This window comes from Hyperolius riggenbachi, chromosome 2 (assembly GCF_040937935.1).
Source record: "Hyperolius riggenbachi isolate aHypRig1 chromosome 2, aHypRig1.pri, whole genome shotgun sequence".
Lineage (NCBI taxonomy): Eukaryota > Metazoa > Chordata > Amphibia > Anura > Hyperoliidae > Hyperolius > Hyperolius riggenbachi.
In genome coordinates, this window is record NC_090647.1 from 194,119,549 (window position 1) to 194,139,042 (window position 19,494).

A 19,494-nucleotide genomic window follows, 5' to 3' on the forward strand; every position below is an offset into this window, starting at 1 on the left:
GAATTGCAACAGCTATTTTGAATTGTAACAGCTTTGTGATTGATGGAACCGCCCAGGGGTTGTTCCAAAAGGATTAGGGGTATATCTATAGTTGTATACTGGTTTGACAAGGTGTATGTCTTATCTGCTATCTGTCTTGACAAAGGGGACCCTGCGTGGCCCCGAAACGTGCATCGACCTAAGCAGGTCAGACCGTGTCTGCACATGTATGTGATGGGAGAATAAATACTTCATGTTTATTGCTTCTACGGTTTGTGTGCGGACTCCTTCATGAAAATTACTTGCACATTGCCTGCGGGTCCAGCACCAGCCTACCTACTGACGTGTGTGCGATCCTTGTATTGGAAATTTTGTTCTCGGTCAAGGTCACCTCTGCTGAGAAACTAGCATGTGTATGCTGTCTAGATGCACTGCTGAGAGATCCAGGATGCCAGATCACTTCGCCCAAGTTCAGGCCAAGACCACTGTTTCCTCCCACTGTGCATTGTTCCTTCTCTTGCTGTTGCCTTACATCAATCTTAACCTTAAGCTAACCTAATGTTCACACTAAACTAAATGAACCACCCAAAAACCTCCTCACCAATATCACAGATCCCAACACTGCAGCCTCTGCACTAGTCCATACTGAGAATAACCAGTGAAATTTTGATGCAGAATAAGTCTGCATCAAAATTTCACAAAGAAGTACAGTAACTTGCTGCAATTTAAGGTGCCCACTAATAATTCAAGCTTCTTTTTCCAATCTTACCATTTCTTTGTAATATGAGGGACTGCCTAAAGTATCCATTCAATCTATCCATTTAGTTTACCCTTCTACTACATAGATTTGGCAAGATTGGACATAAAAGACTGAATCACTAGCGACCACATTATACAGTTATCCCTCTCCTCTGGCATCTTTCCCTCCTCACTCAAAGAGGCTGTGGTGACAGTATTACTTAAAAATGATCTATAGATCCCACCGAGCTCGCTAACTAACGTCCTGTGTCAATTCTCCCTTTCGCATCCAAACGTCATATACATGCTGAACTAAGTAATAATTTATCTGCAAACTCCCTGATTAATCAGTTCCAGGTACGGCTTTCACTCTAATCACTTCACAGAAACAGCCCTTATTAAAGTAGAAAATGATCTTCTTACTGCTAAATCCAAAGGCCATTATTCCATACTTATCCTTTCCATCTGTCATTAGCATTTGATACTGTTGACCACACCTTACTCCTACAGATACTTTCATCTATAGGTATACAGGGCCTCGCTCTCTCCTGGATATATTCCTATCTTTCAAGAAGGTCTTTCACGGTCTCTTACTGAGATCAGATCTCATCTCCCCATCATTTATCTGTGGGGGTACCTCAAGGCTCTGTCCTTGGCCCCCCTCCCCTTGTCCATCTACATGCACGGTCTTGACAATTTAATCGACTCATTTGGGTTTCAATACCACTTATATGCGGAAAATACACAACACAACTGTACTTCTCGGGCCCCAGACCTTAACTCCTTCCTCACATGTGTTCCTGACTGCATGTCTGCTATATCCTCTTTCATAACCTCTCGCTTCTAAAAACTTAATATGAGTAAAACAGAACTAATCTGTCCACTTCTCTGCCTGATATAACAAATACATTTTAATAACAGGCCTATAACTTCAGTTCCCAAAGCACAGTGCTTAGGGGTAATATTTGACCTCTCTCTCTCCTTTATTCCTCACATTCACTCCCTAACCAGCTCCTGTCATCTCCAACTGAAAAACATATCTCGCATCTGACCTTTTCTCACTCAGGACACTACTAACATTTTAATACATGCTCTTATAATATCTCATCTGGACTATTGTAACATACTACTTTGTGGACTACCAGCTAACAGACTGGCACCTCTCCAATCTGAACTCCCAATCTCCAGGCTGCTCATCTCATTCATCTTTCTTCACGTTCTTCGTCTGCTGCTCCTCTTTGTCAAGCTCTTCATTGGATACCAATTAACCAGAGGATCTAGTTCAAATGCTTAACTCTAACCTACAAAGCTCTCCACAATCTCTCTCCTGTGTACATCTCCTCACTAGTTTCCAGATACCAACCCAACCACAATCTCAGATCTGCACATGACCTTCTATTATCCTCCTCTGGAATCACCTCCTCACAGTCATGTATACCAGATTTTGCATGTGCTTCACCCCTCTTAAAGAACCAACATTTTTATACAAAATGAGCAAATGATGCCCACACAATAAAATAAAACTCTGGGATGGCACAGAAAGCTATAGCATCGTGAATAGGGATACACATACCTGAGCTAAGATGTTTAGCAAGAAAAGTATAAAAAGCATTAGATAGCTGGACCCAGCCAGGAAGTATTTCCTGTACACCTTGAAGCCAACGGTTCCCTCTGACCGGCTCTCTTCTGGAACTGCTGTTAGAACAGGTTCTGTCTGTTAGAAAGGACAGAACCCACAAAGAAAAAAAAGTCAGAACACCTCTCAATAATACAGCTATGTTCCTATAAACATCCACGACATTTAAGACAGCTGGAAAAAAAGTTTGTTGCATAAAATTGTCTGTTACATTATCACATAGATAAAACCTGATTTGTTGCTACTAATAAACCCTTCTTTATTTTCATCTTAATTTCATACATTACCTGTATGCAATGAAAGTTTATAGATTATGTGCTATAGTTAACTGCATTTACAGAATGATTTCACATGTGCATAATGTAGACAAACTCAAAATGAATAATTATTTATGGCAATGCATCTTTAGTTTTTTTTATTTATTTACTGCAGTGGAGTAAATATAACATTGTAGCCTGTTAACATTATGGTTAGGGTAAGGCTGTGGGTTAACTGCTTCAACTGAGGGTTAGTTAGGCTCAAGTGAAAGTCAGGCTTATGTAGGTTTAGCGTTTAGTAGCAGTGTCTACACTATAAAATCATAGTTTTGCTTTCACTCAAAATATCATGACAAGATCCACTGCACCATCTATGATCAGTGGAAATAAATGTACTCGTCATGGAGGACTGTAAGAATAATCTTTAAACACCTATTATCTAAGTAGCTCTGACCAGTGATATTGCAAATTCAGAGTGACATTACTGGTTTCTCCTCACAGAATTGCTGCTTCTTTTACATTGGGGCATCAAGTAAACATTAGTGATGTCTTCTTCCTGTAAAAAGCTATTTGTACTTACTGGCAAAGCATCAATAGCCCCTTCTTTTTGAGATTGTGCAGAGGATTCTTGAGACCAAACTGATGACTGTGAGAAGGTCCGGTTTCTGGTGGATTTCGCCATCTGTCCTTCTTGACCCTGTGGGATGTCCTCTTCCCCACTCTTCAGGAGGGATGCAAAATCCACACCTGACTGCAAGAGCTCTGAAAATGTTCCCTTTCCTACCATCTGGCCCTTAAAACATGAAAAAGATGTAGATATTTTACTAGAATAAATTCTGTGCAAGATAGAACACAAGGCCCACTAAGAAGTCATTGCACAATCCAGAAGTAATGTTTCAAGAGATTTAAAGGACAACTGAAGTGAGCGGTATATGGAGGCTTCCATATTTATTTCCTTTTAAACAATACCAGTTGCCTGGCAGCCCTGCTGATCTATTTGGCTCCAGTAGTGTCTAAATCCACCCAGAAACAAGCATGCAGTCAATCTTGTCAGATCTGACAATAATGTCAGAAACACCTGATCTGCGGCATGCTTGTTCAGGGTCTATGGCTATAAGTATTGGAGGCAGAGGATCAACAGGTCAGCCAGGCAACAGGAATTGTTTAAAAGGAAATAAATATGGCTGCCTCCATAGCTCTCTTGCTTCAGTTGCCCTTTAATTGTGAACATGTGTTTTATTGAATTAACATCTTCCAAACTTGAAATGGAATACTTCATCATTCATGTCTTCTAGTAAGTGACTGAAAGAGACACTCTGCAAAGGTGTTACAAAGACTATGGGCTTGATTCACAAAACCGTGATAACTTATCACTGCTGTGAAAAAGTGCTTGAAAAACAGTTATCATGCACAACAATTTGCGTTTGTACGCAACGTGGTACGTTAACGTGCAAAAAAATTGCGTTATCATGCAAATGCAAATGCAAATTTTTGCGCGCGATAACCGGCTTCACACTAAATTTTGCGCGAACCACTTTTCACAGCGTGATAACAGTTATCACTGTTTTGTGAATCAAGCCTTATGTATTGGCAAAGTGGGGGGATTTTAGCTTGCATCAAGGATGTCATGATACATGAAATGTATACTATGCTAGACTTGTAAGCAATAGGGATGATCAACGAGAGGCAAATAATTCCAAGATCATGCAGGATTATACAAATTCTATATGCAAATATATGCAGCTTGGAAATAAACCAATGCATTTAAACTTTGGTGGGACATAATTTATTCATTTTTAAGCTGCATAAATTTGCATAGAAAATGTAAATAATACTGCATGAACTCAAACTTATTTGCATCTCATTGATCATCCCTAGCAAGTAACCTCTTTACCCATTTGTATTAGCACATGGGATTATGGGAAATCAAAACATCTGGTGGGTGATAAAACTCAGTGGCTAAGAACGGTAGTGGCACAGGAAAGGTCATTCATGACCCTCCCACCCAAACTCCTCCCAAAAAACTGAATCATTCAGATACAGAGCTATCATTTACCTACAATTTCATTATGTTTTTGGATTGCCTTATTTGCATAAAAACCACAGGAGGCTGTCTTAGTTAAAACTTCAGTGATGTTAGTTAAGACAAAGTATATTTATTACAAGTATCTGAACTCAGCAATGTTTCCATACTACCCTTTACCACATCATACCTCTTTCAGGATGAGAATTTGTTTAGCTGCACTCAGGTACTGAAGCTGATGGGTCACCAAGATACAGAGCTTCTTACGCAGCGCCTGACAGATGCACCTTGGGAGAAGAAGGTAGACAGTAATGACTACAAGTATACTGGGGAAAATGTCCACATGTGCATTTTGCATTTCTGCAAATTCGCATGGAATAAAGTCTCACACCTAATGCATTAGTATACTGATTCAGTCATTTCTTATCAAATAATGATATCTCGGTCAGTGATAAGCCTGCATGACGTAATCTAGCCTTGATCAGGGGTAACAACATACAAACCTCTGTGTATCGCAAACCTACAGACCGTCCCACATACCTAAGATATGACAGTTTTCATCTCAAGCACATTAAGAACTCTATAATTTACAGCCAAGCTATAAGGTACAACCGGATTTGTTCTGACAGGATGGACAGAGACAAGCACCTGGATCACCTTAAGAACACTTTCATTAAACAAGGTTACAGTCCTCCCATGGCCGAGGCCCAAATCAGGAAAGCCAGCAACATCCCCAGGACTGAACTCCTGAAATATAAGCAAAACCAGAAAGAGGAACGTGTCCCTTTGGTTGTCACCTACAACCCACACCTGGAAATCTTAAGGAGGATTGCTAAGGAACTTCATCCCATTTTACACAAGGATCACAGACTGAGAACGATATTCCCTAAACCTCCACTCTTGTCATATCGGCAACCACACAATCTAAAACAGATGATCGTCAGGAGCTCTTTGAATAGGCCTCAACAAAACAGAACATCACCCTGCCGACAAAAAATATGTGGGTGTGAGGAAGCGCAAAGGAGCCGCCGCCATGAGCCAGCGGCAGGCGGCTCCTTCCGCGCACAGCAGGCGTTCGTACGGAGAGGCAGCCGCCTCCTCACATCATGAGGCGGCTACCTCCGTGCGTCAGCGTATGGAGCGTGGTGAAACCGCCGCGTTGGACGCGGCGGTTAGCACGCAGGTCCCCGCTGCGGAGACTCCGCAGAGCGGGGCTGTGCTGGCTGGGACTCGTAGTCCCTCAGAAGTTAGAGTGACGCGCGCGCGCGCACTCAAGACATATTTATGACTCCCTGAGGGGAGTCAGCTGACCAGGCTGGTCAGCTGACTCCAGCACCTCTCCCTATTGGTCCAGCACTTAGGGAGGTGCCGAAAGGCACATAGGTATATATATTGCTGGCTGTTCATTTGTTCCTTGTCTGGCGTTGCGTTCACATACGTGGGAGCACCCAGATCCGTTAGTCAGATCCGTTAGTGTGCCGGGACCAGCTGGAGCTGTAATCCTACACTAAGCTAGATTCCGTTGATAGCTTAAAGTACTAGTTTGATTGTGATTATCTGTTATGACTTCTTGCCTGCCTTGACTACTCTTCTGAACTCTGATCTTGTACCTCGTTATTTCTGATACTCCATTGCCGAACCCCGGCTCGCTCCTAGACTCTGTTTCTGCCTCCTGATTTTGTACCCCGATATATCTGATACCCCGTTGCCGAACCCTGCCTGTACTTTGACTCTGCCTTTTGTCTGCTGATCTTGTACCTTATCTGTCTGTGTGTTTACGACTTGGCTTGCCCGACCTCGAGAACCGACCTCACGATTGGAGGCGGTTCCCTGTCCCGTTAGTGACACTTGCGCCTGAGTGTCACTTTCAGACTTTCCTTCCCACCGTCAGTCTGACTCCTCCCGTCTTGGAGAGCTCAGACCTGTGGAAGGAATCTGTGCAGTTCTCCTTGCTGCACTGAGGCTTGTCCTCTGTATTACTGTTGCACCAATCACTACACTCTACTCAGGTGACCAGAGGTTAGCTAGTATATTGGATTATCGGTGATACTGCAGATCACATATAATCTGATATACGTCTGTATTTCCCGTGATACTGCAGTTCACCGGTAATCAGACCTCTCTGTGCTTCACCGAGCGTTACAGAACGCCAGACCACAAAACGATGGAATCACGCACTGATCCTCTGACTGTGCTTGCCACTTCGGTGGATAACATCCATCAAGCACTGGGCCAGCACAAAGCCTTAATTGATGCCCTATCAGGCTCTGTGAAAACCCTCCAGACGTCAGTTGATTCAGTGCGATCCCCTCCTAGTGATGACATACGTATGCCTGTACCCGAAAAATTTTCCGCCCACAAGTCTGACTTCCGGAATTTCAGGAGTAGAGTGCTATCGTATTTTGAATTGAGACCCCGATCCTCGGGGACTGAGACCCAACGGGTCATCTTCATTAAGACTTTGCTGACTGGTGACTCCCAGTCCTGGGCATATAACCTACCTCCTACTGATTCTGCTTTGACCTCAGTGGAGGAATTCTTTAAGGCTATGGCTGTAATTTACGACGACCCTGACCTTGCTGCGTCTTCGGAGCGGAAGCTCAAACTCTTACGACAAGGCAGAGGGTCGGTCGAGGATTATGCGGCAGAGTTCCGTAGGTGGTCGGTCACCTCGAGATTTGATAATTTTGCCCTCATGGACTACTTCCTGTCTGGGTTGTCGGAAGAGGTTTCCGATCTAATGTTGACTGTGCCCGAGCCCAAGACAGTTGACGAGGCCATATCGTCGGCCATTCGAGTAGATCGCAGGCTACGTCATCAGAGGCAGGCTAGGAGTAGTAACCGGGTTAGGGTGACCTCGTATACAGTACCGGCTGTTGCATCTCCAGTAACAACAACTCCGCCTGTCTCGACCTCTCCGGCCTTGCCTCCACCAGAGCCAATGCAAATTGGTCGATCAAAACTGACCCAGGTGGAGCGGAGGAGGAGAATGACGGAACAACTGTGCCTATACTGTGCAGAGGCAGGGCATAGGGTGCGAAACTGTCCTAACAGGTCGGGAAACGGGTCTGCCTAGGAGTAGTGGGGGGTGACACCCTAGGCACACAATTTTCACCCCTTAAGGAGAAAAAACTGCTTCTCCCCTGTACTATCACATGGGAGAATAAGTCAGTAGCCACTGAAGCATTTATTGATTCCGGCTCAGCGGCTAATTTTATGAATCTTGCATTTGCTCAGGAGTTGGGTATTCCCCTCATTCCAGTAAATCCCCCCATTCAGGTCACGGCAGTGGACGATTCCCCGCTGCAATGGGAGCGCCCGCTGTCCCAGACTCCAGAGGTGAAAGTCACCATAGGGGTTCTGCATGGGGAACTATTACGTTTTTTTGTGTTACACATGTCCACCTCCACCATTATCCTAGGCATGCCGTGGTTGCAAACCCATTCGCCGCAAATAGACTGGGCCACGGGGCAGTTAACCTCCTGGTCACCGCATTGTTTCCAACAGTGTTTGGGAAAATTGACATTGGGGCAAACCAAGGTTCAGGTGGGAGGTGTGCCAGATCAGTACTCTGAATATGCCGACGTATTTTGTCCCAAGGCAGCTGACAAACTGCCCCCACATCGGCCATTCGACTGTCCCATCGATCTCCGTTCAGGTTGTGTACCTCCCCGGGGCCATCTGTATAATTTGTCGGGACCCGAGAAAGTGGCCATGGGAGAATATATTCGTGAGAACCTAGCCAAGGGCTTCATTCGGCCATCTCGGTCACCCGCCGGGGCAGGGTTCTTTTTTGTTAAGAAAAAAGATGGGGGCTTACGGCCATGTATCGACTACCGGGGGCTTAATAAGATCACAGTGAAGAATCGCTACCCGTTGCCCTTAATAGATGACCTTTTCACACAGGTCACGGAGGCTAGGATATTCTCGAAACTGGATTTAAGGGGGGCATACAATCTTGTGCGGATCAGAAAAGGGGACGAATGGAAAACGGCCTTCAATACTCCGGACGGGCATTACGAGTACCTGGTGATGCCCTTTGGGTTATGTAATGCCCCGGCCGTTTTTCAGGAACTTATTAATGAGGTCTTTAGAGAGGTGTTGGGGAAGTTCGTTTTGGTTTACCTTGACGACATTCTTATATTTTCTAACAATCTTTCTGATCACAGAGCTCATGTCAGATGGGTATTGAACAAGCTGAGGCAGAATTTATTATATGCTAAGTTGGAAAAATGCATTTTCGAGGTCACGTCGGTAGCTTTCCTGGGATATATAATCTCTACCTCGGGCCTGTCTATGGACCCTGCTAAGGTCTCCGCGGTCTTGGAGTGGCCGCAGCCGGTGGGGTTAAAGTCCTTACAACGCTTCTTGGGGTTTGCAAACTACTATAGAAGGTTTATTAAGGGGTACTCTACAGTAGTTGCACCCCTCACCAGTCTTACTAAAAAGGGGGCAGACACCACTCACTGGTCTCCCGAGGCTGTACAGGCATTCACCACTCTAAAGAGATTGTTCTGTTCGGCACCCATATTAAGGCATGTGAACACTTCTTTTCCATTTATAGTGGAGGTAGACGCCTCAGAAGTTGGAGTGGGGGCTGTGCTGTCTCAACGTTCAGGTCTTCAGGGGAGGTTACACCCGTGTGCCTATTTCTCCCGGAGATTCTCTCCGGCAGAGAAAAACTATGATATAGGCAATAGGGAGCTCCTTGCCATCAAATTAGCCTTCGAAGAGTGGCGTCATTGGCTGGAAGGAGCGGAGCACACGATCATGGTTTATACCGACCACAAGAATCTCGAGTACATCGAGGGGGCTAAAAGATTAAGCCCCCGACAGGCTCGATGGTCGTTATTTTTTTCGAGGTTCACATTCTTGATTACATACACTCCTGGTAGTAAGAATACCAAGGCAGATGCACTCTCTAGGTGTTTTGAACCAGAGACCGCACAGCCCTCTGTTCCTGAGACCATTGTTCCACGGAAGTTGGTGCTAGCCGCTACCGAGACTTGGGAGAACTGGAAGGAAATTTTGGGTCCTTTCCAGCAGGATGTCCCAGAAGGGAAACCTGAGGGGGTTTTGTTTATCCCGCTGCCCTTTCGGCTCCAGATCTTGGAGTTTGTTTACTCACACAAGAATGCGGGACATCCTGGGGCGTCTAGGACGCAAGATCTCGTGGCAAGGTGTGCGTGGTGGCCCTCTCTGGCAGCCGACTGCAAGGAGTTTGTCAGGGAATGTGCGGTGTGCGCAAAAAGCAAGCCCTCCCGGCTGGCGTCTGTTGGTACCCTACAGCCTTTGCCCACCCCGAGTGAGCCATGGACCCACTTGTCCATGGATTTTGTAGGGGAGCTTCCGAGGTCGGAGGGCATGTCGGTCATCTGGGTGGTAGTCGACCGCTTTAGTAAAATGGCCCATTTCGTGCCCTTGAAAGGACTCCCCTCGGCCCAGGAATTAGCCGACCTGTTCATCACTCATATTTTCCGGTTGCATGGCATTCCGGAGGACATAGTTTCCGATCGGGGAGTCCAGTTTCTCTTAAAATTTTGGAGGGCATTCTGTCACCAAATGGGCATGGGACTGTCATTTTCGTCGGGTTACCACCCACAGACTAATGGCCAAACTGAGAGGGTCACCCAGTCTTTAGAGCAATTCTTACGATGTTACGTGGCTGAAGCGCAGAATGATTGGGTTAAATTCTTACCTTACGCAGAATTTGCGCACAATAACTTAAAGAGTTCTTCCTCGGGGTTCTGTCCGTTCCAGATAGTGACCGGGAAGTTACCTAAGTTTTCCCCGTTGCCGGTTGCGTCCAGTCCGTTCCCAGCCTTGGAGGCCTGGCAGAGGACATTTAGGGTCATGTGGAGAACCATAAAGGACAACCTTGTGAGGGCGTTTCAGAGTCAGAAAAGCCAGGCTGACAAGAGACGCTCGTTAGAGTGGAAATTCCAACCAGGAGATTTGGTTTGGGTATCAACCCGTCACCTGACCCTGAAACAACCCTCTGACAAACTTGGTCCCAGGTTCGTGGGTCCATTCCCAGTTACTAGGAAGATCAACAATGTCACATACACCGTTGATCTCCCCACCAGCATGCGCGGAGTAAGGTCTTTTCACGTATCACTTCTCAAACCCGCAGTTCAGGTGGGTCCCACGCCTCCTCCTCCTGTCTTAGTCGATGCCCAACCCGAGTATGAGGTGGAAAAGATCATAGATTCACGTACTGTACAGAACTCGGTGCAGTATCTCGTACATTGGAAAGGTTACGGCATTGAAGAGAGGCAATGGGTACCGGGGAACCGCATGCATGCGGACAAGTTAGTGAGAGAATTTCATGCTGCACATCCAGAGAAACCTGGTAGGAGCTGTCCGGAGTCCACTCCTCGGGGGGGGGGGGGGGGTACTGTGAGGAAGCGCAAAGGAGCCGCCGCCATGAGCCAGCGGCAGGCGGCTCCTTCCGCGCACAGCAGGCGTTCGCACGGAGAGGCAGCCGCCTCCTCACATCATGAGGCGGCTACCTCCGTGCGTCAGCGTATGGAGCGTGGTGAAACCGCCGCGTTGGACGCGGCGGTTAGCACGCAGGTCCCCGCTGCGGAGACTCCGCAGAGCGGGGCTGTGCTGGCTGGGACTCGTAGTCCCTCAGAAGTTAGAGTGACGCGCGCGCGCGCACTCAAGACATATTTATGACTCCCTGGGGGGAGTCAGCTGACCAGGCTGGTCAGCTGACTCCAGCACCTCTCCCTATTGGTCCAGCACTTAGGGAGGTGCCGAAAGGCACATAGGTATATATATTGCTGGCTGTTCATTTGTTCCTTGTCTGGCGTTGCGTTCACATACGTGGGAGCACCCAGATCCGTTAGTCAGATCCGTTAGTGTGCCGGGACCAGCTGGAGCTGTAATCCTACACTAAGCTAGATTCCGTTGATAGCTTAAAGTACTAGTTTGATTGTAGAGACATTGGAGGGGAAGAGGAAAAGGTCGGCACTGCAAAGGATTCACATCTGTTCATGTACAGGACTTGCGGGGCTGTAGTGAGTTAAACTCTTGTGGCGCACTCAGCGTGCTCTGACTGGAGTGGGTATCCTTATTGCATCTACTAGTTTGATTGTGATTATCTGTTATGACTTCTTGCCTGCCTTGACTACTCTTCTGAACTCTGATCTTGTACCTCGTTATTTCTGATACTCCGTTGCCGAACCCCGGCTCGCTCCTAGACTCTGTTTCTGCCTCCTGATTTTGTACCCCGATATATCTGATACCCCGTTGCCGAACCCTGCCTGTACTTTGACTCTGCCTTTTGTCTGCTGATCTTGTACCTTATCTGTCTGTGTGTTTACGACTTGGCTTGCCCGACCTCGAGAACCGACCTCACGATTGGAGGCGGTTCCCTGTCCCGTTAGTGACACTTGCGCCTGAGTGTCACTTTCGGACTTTCCTTCCCACCGTCAGTCTGACTCCTCCCGTCTTGGAGAGCTCAGACCTGTGGAAGGAATCTGTGCAGTTCTCCTTGCTGCACTGAGGCTTGTCCTCTGTATTACTGTTGCACCAATCACTACACTCTACTCAGGTGACCAGAGGTTAGCTAGTATATTGGATTATCGGTGATACTGCAGATCACATATAATCTGATATACGTCTGTATTTCCCGTGATACTGCAGTTCACCGGTAATCAGACCTCTCTGTGCTTCACCGAGCGTTACAGTGGGACCTTCAGACACATTTACTCCACTGACAGGGTAACGATACCAGGTTCACAACAGGAGTACAGAGTACAAGGTAAATTTTCTTGTGGGTCCACCAATCTGGTATATCTGATCATGTGTGCTAAATGCCCCAATGTTATGTACGTGGGAGAAACTGGACAAACTCTGCGCAAACGTATGAATGGACACAGGCACACTATTAATGATACCTAATCTGGACTCCCAGTTGCTACACACTTTCGGTCCAACGGACACAGCATGGATGATCTTCGCGTCACTGCCCTGAAGGGCGGCTTCAAAACGTCAAATGATCGATTAATAGCAGAAACAAAATTTATAAATTGTTTCAAAGCTGTGCAGAAGGGTTTGAATAAGGACAACAACTTTCTATATTGGTATGAGATTGATGATATATGGACTGTCTCAGCCACTCTAGCTGAACTTGTGAACTAAGAATTTACGATACCTCTGGGTCAATCCTAATACCAGGTCTGTGAGCAATAAAGTAAACAAGGATCCTTATCTTACCCCATTTAGATGGTCTGTTTGTATTAAGGCATCTTAATGACGTATTTATGCTTGAAAAAAAATATCTGTTTTCCCTTTTGATGTTGCATGTACCGTATATAAGCTGTCTGTACCACCAGCTTGCAAACTAACAGGATGTAAACCTGACGAAGGCTGCAAGGCCGAAAGCTTGTTTATTCTTATTCATTTGTAGTTAGCCAATAAATGGTATTATCCTGATTTAAAACTTCTTGCTTTTACTGATGGCTAACACGGTACAATACCCTACTGCTACTATCATTTAGTGCATAACTAATTTTCATGAATTTTCACTCAGATGCATTAAGAATGATTTTGTTTCTCACTCCCAGAATAAGGTGTATCGGTATCATTCAATGGCAATTTGAGCCATAAAAAATATGTTTAGATCGAACTTTTTTTTATCTCATACATTCTCTTGCTTTATACAGGAGGGAGGACCAAAGAAAAAAAACCTGACCTTTGAAGAATACATGATCATTTAAGCAGGGAACACACTTGGCTGTTTTCGTGCGTGTTTTCTGCACAGAAAAACTGAGAACTCATGTTAACCAATGGGCTAGTTTACACCTGATATTCTGCATGATGACTCTGCCCTTTTTGTCAGTTTACTTAGCTGCTGTGAAAAAACGTGCATATTTCAGCATAGAAACACACTTGGTGTGCAGAAAAAGTACGCAGAAAAATGAGAGCAGAAAACTGAAAGATAAATGTGTTCCCTGCCTCAAAGTGTAGATTAACAATGGCCCAAGAGAAGATCTGTTTTACACACTGACCCAAATTTTGTTTTCCAAAATATTATTATGTAACTGTATAATTAAGGCCTATAGACAGATTCCAGAATTACTTGGACACCTGCTCTTCTCCTTCCTGGATAAGGTCAGTAGCACATTCTTTCCAACGAGAAACCATTTTGGAACTGTCCAGGAACCCTCTATCAAGGTACTAGATCAGACACTTGAAAATTGTTGACTTTCTAAATGTTATACCTTAAGGCTTGGTGCACAGTGGTCAGTTGCGTAACGCACACATTTAAATGCGTTATAATGGCTGTGAACTGCAATGGAGACTGGACATAGACTTTAATACAAAGCCTGCACGCAGTGAGTTAGAATATCGGGTGCATGAAAAATTAGCTGAGTGAGGCATGACGGAGGAATGAAGGGGCAGCCCAGCTCTGCTTACAGTATAGGAGGAGGATGTGGAGGCGAGTTGATGACAGCTGGGTGCTCATCAAAATTAGCTGGGTGGAGCACCTGGCTAAAATAGCTTGGGGAGAACACTGTTCTCTTATGGTAGCATACAGGGAGTCATTACCCCTGCTCGTCTCCAGATTCCCACTCATTTCTTCTGGATGGTATTAAAATTCCCTTCATCGCCACTGAGTACTGTCAGGAACCGGCCCCACGGCACGCCTGCACATACTGTTCCCAACTGGGGGTTTGACCAGATTGCGAGGGGAAGCAGCCTTATTCAAGCTAACACAAGGCTGTCACCCCTCAAAAAACACTTCTCACTGCCATCACTAGCTGCTGCTAGACACTCCAACAATTTCCACTCTGCTGTCGAGTGGCCTGCGCTCAATCCAGCGTTTTCGTATTTGGGTCAGCTTTGTGCTTTAGGGAACGCCGCACACACAATACAATCACACAGTAGCAAGGCACAATCAGGCACTGAAATTGTAACGCAAATTACACTGCAGTCTCTCCAGACTATGAGTTTTGGCTAGTACAGCAGAAGTCAAACTTCTTAAATAAATATTTAATATTCCAGAAAAAAGTGGAACAGTGCAGAAAATAATATATACAAAAGATTTACAAAAACAAAGTACAAATTACAAAGACACACAACAAGACAGTTTGCTCAAAGACAAAAACGGCTATAAAACTTTACCAGTATGAACAGAGCGTTGTTTGCGAGGAGCACGCAGTCGCTGTTTAGAAACCAGGATAGTCCTAGCTTCTTTGCTATCTCCAGGGAACTACACGTTTTTAGTGTTCTTTGTTGACTTTTATAGCACGCAGCGTATCCCGAGGGTACATGTCCAGATATAATTTAATTTCCTCAAAAGGTTTGCACAGAACTCATATCCTTGCTGGCTGTGATATGCAAACTTCAAAGGTTCTTTTTTTAGCTTCCAACTTTCCAGACTTCAGTCAGTCCGATTGTATATTGGCTGTTTACATATACAGAGTTGAAAGCAATGCAACACCTTTTCAGTAAATTCAGGACAAAATAGGGGGTCATTACCTAATTACCTGTTTCCTTGCTGGAGGCCACAGTGTCCAGAGGAAACTGAATGCTAATGTACTTTACATGGCCATACAGACAATCAAATTAGCAGCTTCCTTCAGCCAGGTGACAATTATACCCCCAAAGCCAGACGGCTTCTGAACATACATACACATCTGAAGTAGAACACAGCAGACAAAAAAATGAAAAATATGGCTTCTGTATTATACAACATCACAAATGGCTGCTATGTTATGACAAGTACTATCATATCAACCCACCTACAAGTGCATGGTTGGGTGGTCAGACTGCATCAAACAGCAGCCATAGTTGGACGACAACTGCAAGATCTTGTTTTCATTAGAACAGGTCATACTAAACAAGAACGGGTCATACTAACATGCTAGATCTCAGTTTGACCACTGTGGAAATATTGCTACTCCTTTCAGTGCCTGAATTTATGCTTTCAAACATACTGGAAGATGAGACTAAACCACTATGAGATAACAATATGAAATAAAGGATTCCAGATGCTTACAAATGTAAGCAGCTCAACAGTAGCACCCAACCCTTGTTAATAAAGGCACATATTACCCTTAAATCAAGGCCTTCTGCACAAAGACACTGTACATACAACTTGAAGGACTCTGGAATTCTATAGTTAATATAAATGTCACTGACAACTGCGTGGATAAAAGTCCAAGGCTAGAAGCCCCTCATTCACATGGAGAGCCCATGTCAGGGCCACACTCTTACTCTTTTAATGAAACGTTGCCGTTAAGGACTGGTGTTATAATTCCATTGTGAGGAGGTGTGAAAGCAAAGCTTCTGAAAAGGATTCAATAAGAATACATTTCCAGTTCAGGGTGCACAACTATATAAAAAAAGAATGCTGTGTTTCAAAAGGACTCTTGACAGATCGGAGATAGGAGACATATTCAATCCTCTCTTGCCTTACATTTTGATTCGATAAATAGAAAAGAGTGGGATAACAAGCTGTCATGCTTTCATTTGACTGCTTTGTTTGACACATTTCATGTGCAAATTCTTACAGTATTGCTAAACTGATAAATGTTTTATGTCCCAGGGCCTCGGCAGCTAACAAACGCGATCTGTATAGCGAATATGTTTCACGGCATAATCAAGGCATTGAGCATCAGTTCACTTTGTGGGAATATAAGAGGGAAACGAATCATCAAAGTGACTCTCTGTGCATTGTCATACGCATTGGAAAAACTTCTGTCTATGTCAAGAAAACAAATGTCTGAATTTATTTAGATAAAGCTGCTGTTTAGAACAGAAAACAAAACATCAAAGACAGCAACAGAAACCATAACCAGGGGGAATACAAACTTCCTGAAATGAGAGCATTCCAGTACACTGCACAAAAGGAATAATACACAGCCAAGAAAACACACACACACAAACAAGGGCTGAGACCTATCTGTATGCCCTGGACTATTGACTACTGAATGTCAACAATCAGTCTTGAGTTAACTAGGGCCAGTCAAGTATTATGTTGGCAGAAGAGAAATAAATGCATTATGATGGTACATTTACCGCAGTGCTTTACAGGGGGGACAGTGCACAAAATGCATCATGAACTAGTTTACATTCTAATGTACCTTCAGCACTGTAGGATCCATTTTTGAAAGGGTAAGGGGAGTGAATAATACAGTAAAAATTATTCATAATAAACTTCAAGGCCAAGCAATTTACTATATCAGATGTTAACTATATAAGGATTGGTCATACATTGTTTACTAAAGCTAGAGGATTACTATGTCAGCGTTTACTATCACCAGATTCTACTGTAATAATAATTCTAACATTTGTATAGCGCCTTTCTCCTGTTGGACAAAAAGCGCATGAGACTTGTAGCCACAACCACAAAGGGCGCGCTCAGTATGAGTCTTTCCCAAAGACTCCATACTGAATAGGTACTGGTTTCCTGAATAGGAAGAGATGAAATTTGAACCCTGTCCTCCTATGTCAGAGACGGTGCCATTAACCAGTACACCATAGTGCTAGGAAAAAAAAAACATATCTGTTTAAACATGAAGAGAACATACAAGCCCCATAGAGACTGTGCCCTGTCTTATATTCAGTTCCATTATTCTAGGAATGCAAGGCAGGCTTGCTAGCCAATTAGAAACCGAAAGCTGAATTTATGAAGAAAAAAATAATTTGCTCAACAAAGGCAATTAGAAACATTTTCACATTTCAATGTTTACTAAAAATTTTCAAATAACATAAAAAAGGAACAGTGCATAACAAAATGTTGTATGTCAAGGTGCTTTTACCTAACATTTTGTTGCAATGAGTAACATACTACATTTAGTATACACAATCAGTTTTATAGAATATTGGGCTCGATTCAGTAAACGGTGCTAACCCAGTTAGCAGGCCTAAAGGCTTTGGGCATGCTAACTATAACTAGGGTGCTAAGTAGTTAGCACATACAAACTACTTAGCACCGTAGTTAGCACATGCAAACTAGGCACCGTAGTTAGCACATGCAAACTACTTAGCACCGTAGTTAGGACATGCAAACTACAACTTAGCACCGTGCTAACTAGGGTGCTAAGCTCCATGGTTAGATACCCCTGGTCTTGCTAATTATGATCTTGTAAAAGATAGAATATTTGGACATTTAAATTCAATCTGAGCTCTATATATTATGTGACGATCATTATATTATTGTTAACAATACCTCTTATCTTCCACCTTGATAATAGATGCTGAAGCTACTGTTGGAAGAGTTAGGAGGCGCACTGCTACACTGCATATTCTGTCATATGTTTATTTTCTTTGTTGAATAAACACAGATTTTTTTTTTAAACTAGGGTGCTAAGTAGTTTACATGTGCTAACTACGGTGCCAAGTAGTAGGCCTGAACGATTTTAGGAAAAAATTGAATTGAGCGATTTCTGTCTGAAATTGTGATTTCGATTTGATGCACGGTTTCCTTCCAATCAAGCTTTGTTCCCCCTCTTTGCCTAGTTGTTCCCTCCTCTGTCTCTCTTTGTGCCCCCTTTGCCTCTTTATGCCTCCTCTGGGTCTCTCTCTTGCCCCCTTTGTGTCTCTGTGCCCGCTCTTTCTCTCTGTGTCTCTCTGTGCCTCCTCTGTCCCCCAAACTGCATCAGTTCTGGACATAGCTTCTAATGCACGGAATACTTCCTGTATGTCATGTGACATACAGGAACCCAGAGTTTTGCCAAGCACACTTCTTCAAACTTCCCCCATGTAAAAATGAGGTGATCGCGATAATTGCCGCTTTGACGATTCCTAAATTGTGATCTTGGTGATCACGATTTCGATTTAAATTCGATTTATCTTTCAGGCCTACTAAGTAGTTTACATGTGCTAACTACAGTGCTAAGTCGTTTGCATGTGCTAACTACTTAGCACGTGCAAAGCATGTTAGCACATGCAAAGTGGCTTTTCACTGGCGTGCTAACACTTAGCACCCTTTTCTGAATCAAGCCTATTGTGTGTTAGGCACACTGTCTCAATCCCAATTTGTGGTGAGATGTCTGCAGAGCCCTAAAATACAAACAAAAAGTAGACTGATATATAGACTAGGAGATTATGTAGCAAAACTTACAGTAAGGAATATTCCCCAAGAATAGGAAATATCAAAGTGTGGAGGAGCAAAAGGCAATGAGAAACAGTTATATGTAGGCCAGCAAAAATACCCAATTCTGCCCTTATTATGAAATCTTGCAATTATTCAACAGTTGCACATACACACTAGAACTGGGAAGACTGCACTATAATCTAAAGGCAAGCAGAAGAAGAGAAGTTACTTAAAGGAATACTATCGATACCCAAGTGTTCTAAAATGGCAATGTACAAATAATGTCTAAGTAGCTGTGTAAACATTTTCCTACTTTTCATGTTAAATATCAGAGGCAAAAGCTGTAATTTATTGAGGGTAGGATTTAGCTATATTGGGACAAATCAATTGCAGAAGGGGTGTCTGCTTCAATGCACAGCCAGAGTTGCATATCAGACTACAGAAAGCAAATATCAAACATATCAAACTCTGAAAGCAAAAACAATATGAAAAAGCTGTGACAATTAGTTACATTTCCTCTGCTCTCTTCAGACACTTCAGTCAGAAACAGAGCTCCCAACAGCTGCAGCTCCTGTGTCCTGTCTCTTTCTGTCACACACAGAGCTACACATAGAGTTAACTGATCAAGTGTGAGGGGAATTTCCCCTCTCCTCATGGCTCAGTCAGCCGTCAGTTTTGGCGTCAGTAAACTTTGAATGTATATTGCTAACAGTAAACAAAGAAGTTGCTACTAAAATGTATACACCAGTACTTAGCAGCACTCCCCAAACAATTACTGTGTCAATTGAAAAAAATATGTGAATCG

At 44.0% G+C, this 19,494-nt stretch overlaps 1 protein-coding gene across 2 annotated transcripts in view; it reads right to left on the reverse strand.

Annotated features, from left to right (window-relative positions):
- Positions 1–19,494, reverse strand: part of ABCC4 (ATP binding cassette subfamily C member 4 (PEL blood group)) — a 418,547-nt gene that overhangs the window by 212,270 nt on the left and 186,783 nt on the right. For both annotated transcript variants that reach the window (XM_068267922.1, XM_068267923.1), the window contains 3 exons: positions 4,824–4,920; positions 3,191–3,403; positions 2,291–2,431 (listed from right to left, as the gene is read on the reverse strand). In XM_068267922.1, the coding sequence (XP_068124023.1) occupies positions 2,291–2,431; positions 3,191–3,403; positions 4,824–4,920 (451 nt within the window). The remainder of the gene's footprint in view (positions 1–2,290; positions 2,432–3,190; positions 3,404–4,823; positions 4,921–19,494) is intronic.